The sequence below is a fragment of the Xiphophorus hellerii genome, chromosome 13 (genome assembly GCF_003331165.1).
Source record: "Xiphophorus hellerii strain 12219 chromosome 13, Xiphophorus_hellerii-4.1, whole genome shotgun sequence".
NCBI lineage: Eukaryota > Metazoa > Chordata > Actinopteri > Cyprinodontiformes > Poeciliidae > Xiphophorus > Xiphophorus hellerii.
In genome coordinates, this window is record NC_045684.1 from 6,308,029 (window position 1) to 6,315,206 (window position 7,178).

A 7,178-nucleotide genomic window follows, 5' to 3' on the forward strand; every position below is an offset into this window, starting at 1 on the left:
CTGTTCAGGTTGCAGTAATTTAAGTATCATTTAAAGAGGAGCAATTTATTTTAAAGAAATTCTATTGAGTTATTATTCCTGAGATCTACTCAATAAAATGTGTAACTGAAAACGTTTATCATGTTTTTTGCCTCTTTTATAATCCTTAAATACCAGAAAAGTCATAATTTCTGTGATATGAATAGTTGATGTGATTCCTTTTCACTGATTGGAGAAAATATATATATATATATTCAGAGTGGTCATTTATAGAATTAAATGCCCTGCAAATCATTATTAAATTTAAAACATATTTGGAATACAGTTTTAAAACTAGGGAATAAATATTTAGGAATTACCATCATCAGAATTAAGAGGTTTTTCAAAAATGGCTGCTTGGAACAAAAATGATTTGATAAAAATATTTCAAAATAAAAATTGTTTAAACTCCTAGTGCTTTTTTTGTTTCTTTAATTGTTCCAAGCAAATCAAGGAATTCTCTGTAGATCTAGGATTTTTAGATCTTTATGAACTTTTTGATGTGAATAAACAAAACAATCTTTAAACTGCAACATCTTGTTTTTTCTATTCAAACTATTTTCCAAAGGTTTGTTGATTCCACTTATCAAACTTTTATTCATAACTTGATTTATTCAAAAGAAACAATAACAATGAGCTGGAATCTTTTTAAAACAATTTCATTGGCAAAGATTCCAAATTTTTACTGTTATGAAAGCTATGAAAAAATATTTAAGAACTACCATCATCAGAAGTCAGAGGTTTTTCAAAAATGACTGCTTGGAAAAAGACTGAATGAATAAATAAACTTTTAAAAAATAGAAAATTAATCAAAATAAATAAATAAATAATTTGTGGAAATGTTCAATGTTTTAGTTTCAGTGCAGCTGTTGAGTCAGATCAGTTCCCCTGAAACTGAGGGAGGTTTTTGTACAACATTCTATCACTGTGTGAACGGTGTGTAACCCTGCTGACAGTAATAAACTCCTGAATCTTCAGCCTGAACTCCACTGATGGTCAGAGTGAAGTCAGAAACAGATCCACTTCCACTGAAACGAGCTGGAACTCCAGACTGAAGAGTTGTAGCATATCGAATCAGGAGTTTAGGAGCTTCTGCAGGTTTCTGAAGGTACCAGTGGAGATAGTTACTAACACTTGAACTGGTTTTACATGTGATGGAGACAGTCTGTCCTGGATCAACAGACTGAGATCCAGGAGTCTGAGTAAGGATGATGTCTCCTGATGAACCTGGAAAATATGGAAAATAACAATTGAGAGAAACTATGTTTGATTACAAATGATTGATAATCTCTGAATAGACAAAAGAAAACATTAACATCTTGTTTCAATATTTCTCCATGATAGCAGAATTTTAATTATGATTTGTTCTTCAAACCAAGTTTTTATCAGAGTCTCACCCTGAACCAGGAGCCCCAGGATGGTCAGCAGTAGAGTCAGTGACATCATCATTGTGCTGCTGGTGTGTCAGTGGCTCTGAAAGGCCTGGACAGCCACTGATCAACTCTGACCTCTTAACAGCTGGAGCAGAGAGGCAGGACACATATGCAAACACACAGTCAGTCACATGGAGCTGAACTGGCAGCAGGTTTCCTCCTGAAACATCAATGTATTAAGAAAGACTAAGAGAGGAACTTTAATAGGGCTCTTTATAATCTTTTACCAGTTAACACTGAAGGAATTTTCTATAGGTCTAGTACTTTTACATATTTGTGAACTTTATGATGTCAATAAGCAAAACAAACTTTTTATTGGAACATCTTTTTTCTTCTATTCAAACTATTTCTCAAGGGTTTGTTGTTTCCGATTCTCAAACTTTTATTTATAACTTGATTTATTCAAAAGAAACAATTACAATAAGCTAGAATCTTTTTAAAACCATTCAATTAACAAAGAATCCAAATTGTTACTTTTAGAAAAAGTTTTTTCTTGCTGACAGACCTCACTAATGTCACATACTTGTTATCATTTGATAATTCAGAGAAAATGTTTTCATATTTTCCTTTCATCCATACCTGACAAACTGTTTATGTCTCTATTTGTTAATTCAAAGAAAGAGACTTGACACCACATCTCAGCTTGTTGTATTTCTGTTTGTGGAAAATATCTGGAAGGACCTTTAAAACCAAGTGTTCAAAAATTGTTGGTTCTAGTCATCTGGCAGCAGTAAGATCCAGGCTCTAAAAATAAATCCATTATCAAGCATTAATATTGATTTAGATATGAATTATTTTCCAATAGTAATGGCAAACTTAGCAAATCATTTTAAACAAGGCTAAGCTAACAATAAAGAACCTCCTGGATTGTTTTTCCTGTCTTCCTACATGTGCTTATGAGAATAAATCCTGTAAGGTGTTTAACAATCATTAAAATATATTTTGGTGTTATTACCAATGGTTTTCCTTGACTTCATGTATGATTGTTTAAAAATAAAACATGGAAAATATTTTTAAACCTTTCTAAAGTCAAAGTTACTTCATTACTTAATTGGAGAAGAAGGTGTCAAACATCTAAAAATATAAATGAAATAATATTTTAAAATGTAATAACTGAATATCATAACTGAATGTGTTCTTGTGTTTAATGGAAATATAATTTCTGACCTGATGTGTTCAGTGAACTGTATCAGTGTCTGATGCAGATTCCAGCTGCAGAACAAAGTTCAGTTTCTGTTCAGTCAGACTGAGGGAGGTTTTTGTACGATGATTTTTCACTGTGTGAACACCCTCTGACTGTTGATGTAATGATAACTCTGACAGTAATAAACTCCTGCATCTTCAGCCTGAACTCCACTGATGGTCAGAGTGAAGTCTAATCCATTTCCTGCTCCACTTCCACTGAATCTGGAGGAGATTCCTGAAAATCTGGATGATGTTCTGTAGATCAGAGCTTTAGGAGCTTCTCCAGGTTTTTGATGTTACCAGGACAGACAGGGTGGGATACAATCTGTTAGTTGAACACTGGCCTTACAGTCAATAGTGACAGTCTGACCAAGCTGCACTGATTTGGCTGCTGATTGAGTCACAACAACATTTTGTCCGTCAGATCCTGAGGAGAGAGAAGAAACTCTGGACATGAGATGGTGAAACTCAGCTACACTCCAAATGATTTTCACATGACAGAAAAATGATTTTCCTCACCCTGAGTGAAGCAGAGGAGAGTCCAGATGAGGACGCAGATCAAAGTCATGTTTTTGATGAGGAGGATTTCTGTGTCTTCTGTTGTGATGAAGGACAGCTGTCAGTCATCCAGAGTTCAACTGTCAGGACTATAAACTCTCCCAGAGCGCTGGAGCATGGAGCTGCTGATGCAAAGTGACTCTCTATGACAAAATAAGATATTTAAATGTGTTTACAAACTATGTATATATCTTTATGAGCGTTTCATCGTAGTTTATCATCAAAATAATCTTTACACTAGAAGATTTAGTTTGTCCTATTCAAACTAGTTTCCCAACGGTTTGTTGTTTAATTTATAACTTGATAAAATGATCACATTAAGCTGGAATCTTTTCAAAATTATTAAATTGGCAAAGAATCCAATTTTTTACCTTTTGAAAAAGTTTTTTCCTGCTGACAGACCGCACTAATGTCATGTACTTCTTGATAATTCAGAGAAAAAGTTTTCATACCTTTCTGTCATTAATATCTGACAACTGTTTATGTCTCTATTTGTTAATTTGCAGAACAAGAAATGACTTCACATCTCAGCTTGTTGTATTTCTGTCTGTGAAAAATATCTGGAAGAACCTTTAGAACCAAATATTCAAAACATGTTGGGTCTAGTCATCTGTCAGTCATATGGTCCAGGTTCTAAAAACTAAATGCAGGATCAAGCATTAATAATGATTAGATATGAATTATTTTAAAATAATAATGGCAGACTTATTAAATTATTCTAACCAGAGCCAACACAACAATAAAGAACCTCCTGGATTGTTTTTCCTTTCTTCCTACATGTGCTTATGAGAATAAATTACCAATGTTTTTCCTTGACTTCATGTATGATTGTTTAAAAATAAAACATGGAAAATATTTTGTAGCCTTTCTAAAATCAAAGTTACTTCAGCCTTCCTCAAGATTTTGAAAATAAAATCCTTCTTTTCTAAATCGGAAAAATAAAGTCAAACATCTAAAATCATCATGAAAAAGTATCATTTTAAAATATAATGTCTTAATATCATAACTGAATATGTTCTTGTGTTTAATGGAAATATAAATTCTGGCCTGATGTGTTCAGTGAACTGTATCAGTGTCTGATGCAGATTCCAGCTGCAGAACAAAGTTCAGTTTCTGTTCAGTCAGACTGAGGGAGGTTTTTGTACGATGATTTTTCACTGTGTGAACACGGTGCCACTGTGATAACTCATACAGTAATAAACTCCTGCATCTTCAGCCTGAACTCCACTGATGGTCAGAGTGAAGTCTAATCCATTTCCTGCTCCACTTCCACTGAATCTGGAGGAGATTCCTGAAAATCTGTCTGATGTCCAGTAGATCAGAGCTTTAGGAGCTTCTCCGGGTTTTTGATGGTACCAGGACAGACAGTTATCAGATGGATAACGACAGAGAGCTACTTGTCTACTGGCCTTACAGTCAATAGTGACAGTCTGACCAAGCTGCACTGATTTGGCTGCTGATTGAGTCACAACAACATTTTGTCCATCAGATCCTGAGGAGAGAGAAGAAACTCTGGACATGAGATGGTGAAACTCAGCTACACTCCAAATGATTTTCACATGACAGAAAAATGATTTTCCTCACCCTGAGTGAAGCAGAGGAGAGTCCAGATGAGGACGCAGATCAAAGTCATGTTTTTGATGAGGAGGATTTCTGTGTCTTCTGTTGTGATGAAGGACAGCTGTCAGTCATCCAGAGTTCAACTCTCAGGACTATAAACTCTCCCAGAGCGCTGGAGCATGGAGCTGCTGATGCAAAGTGGCTCTATGGAAACGCTCCAACTACCTCCAAGAGGGACCTAGTTTATTCTGAGTATGCTTCAGACTTAAAAATTATTAATTCGTTCAATATTATTAAGTAAAATATTGATCCCCATGACAACAAACCATTATTATACTGCATGACCTTTTTTGTTTTGCATGTTTTGACTGTTATTTTGGTGATCTTTCTTTCAAGCTCCAAATACGGAGGGTAGAAGGTCTTCTTGCCATCACCTTCATCTTTAGTTCCTTCTCCAAGTTCACAATTCTTCAAGTCCTGAGTCTGGTTTGGCCTCTCCAAAATGTTAATTTTACTTCAAGTAATAAGAAAATTGTTTGTGAAATTAAGAGATTACTGTAAACATAATATAAACATCCAATTATAATAATAATTTGATATTTTCTTCCTCTGTCTACAGTCAGGGCTGAACAGTGGTGCAGTTGGTAGAGCTGTTGCCTCTTAGCAAGAAGGTCCTGGGTTTGATTCCTGGCCCAGGGGCTTTTTGCATGTTTGCATGTGTGGGTTCTCTCCGGGTACTCTGGCTTCCTCCTCCAGTCCAGAAACATGCCTGTTAGGTTAATTGGTCTCTAAATTCTCCCTAGGTGTGTTGCCCTGCGATAGACTGGTGACCTGTCCAGGGTGACCCCGCCTCTCGCCCGAAACGTTCGCTGGAGACAGGCACCAGCACCCCTCCCAACCTCACTAGGGACAAGGGTGTTAGAAAATGCAAGACTGCTCAATAAATTTGCATCACATGATTGGTGGAAGATAAGCTGTAAAATAACTCTCATTACCAAGATAATAACAGCAAAAATTATATAACAGCAACTTTGTTGTTACTTATTTCTATGCATTAAACGTAATATTCAATGAAGTTTAATGTATTTTGCATGTATTTTGTGCCTAACAAATATTTTAAAGCTTGCCATAAAGCACTTTGTGATTTGTAAAAAGTGCTATATAGATAAAGTTCACTTACTTATATACTTGATTGCTTACTTAATAATAAATGTGCACACTAAGAAAATGCAATCTCTTCTTCAGAGCCAAATTAAAACACAGTATATTTAAAGAAGTTAACCTTACATTATGAAGTATATTGCACAGGTTGAGATTGAATATAAATCTTGGTTACTAATTTGTTCATGTTTCCGATGTGCTTTGTGTACTGTAAGGGCCTCAAAGTGTGAAACTTTTAACTTTAGCCCTGAAACCTGTCTGCTGCCATGGTTCATTAGTGATGCATGTCTGTTTCTATGTTCCAGAAGTTTGAAGAGAGAAGTGAAACTCTGCATTTTATTAACCAACAGCTTCCTGTGAAGTCTTTTATTTTTTAAAACATTGTTCATTTCGTCTCTTCACTGACTCTTCTATCGAGTTGTGCTTTTTACAGTCTTCTATTTCTATTCTTACCTTTTTATTACAAAGAATTTGTGCATCCTGTGAAAAACAAAGCAAATTAATTTTGTTTTAAACAATGGTTTAACTTTTGTCAAAAATTGGACCAGACAACTGCAAAAATGTCTGTATTTGCATATCCAAATTATGTGATGGGTTCAACATGGCTCGGGAAAACTTAAAGTCCGATTCATGTTCGGGTTTTCAAAAATGGGGCTACTTTGAGATGTTATAATGGGCAAATATTTTAACTGTGTGGATAATTTTTTGTATTTTGGATAAATGAACCTCGCAAAGCAGACTGAGAAAAACTATTGTTAAGAAATGTAGTTAAAAAAAGAAGTTATTAAGTTTTTCACCTGAACTCCTGTTTTTAGTTATGTTTTATTTTTTCCTAAAGTATTACTTATATTATTATTGTATCAGCAGGTTATTCTGGCTTAATATTCCACAATACTCTTTCACACATTCAAAAAGAGCACAAGGGTGCCGGAGTCTAATTCTCTAACTCTGCAGGTTTAACATGTTTTCTTTCTCCAATCCAACAGAATCAAATGGCTGAATTGCTCTTCAGTGTATTTCCTCACTCTGCAGAGGCCTGCTAATAAACCATTCATTTGATCCAGAAGTGAGGAAACTGGATCTTCCCACACATTCTGCAACTCTAGGAAACACCCTTTTATTGAGTATTTTATCAGAAGCCTTAGGAAGAAAGAAGTTAATAATCTATTAACCTTTTTATTGCAATTTTGGTTACACCAGCCCATACAGTGTACAGGAAGGTCTCTTCCTGTACACTGTACAGAGGATGTTCTGTACAGAGGA

General features: G+C 35.1%; 1 gene segment (V, D, J or C); it reads right to left on the reverse strand.

The window, feature by feature from the left end:
• Positions 1 to 21: 21 nt before the first annotated feature.
• On the reverse strand, positions 22 to 4,331 carry LOC116731178 (probable non-functional immunoglobulin kappa variable 6D-41). The segment is given in 3 exon segments: positions 22 to 1,245; positions 1,416 to 1,536; positions 2,986 to 4,331. Coding segments are annotated over 2 exon segments (357 nt in total).
• Positions 4,332 to 7,178: the final 2,847 nt, after the last annotated feature.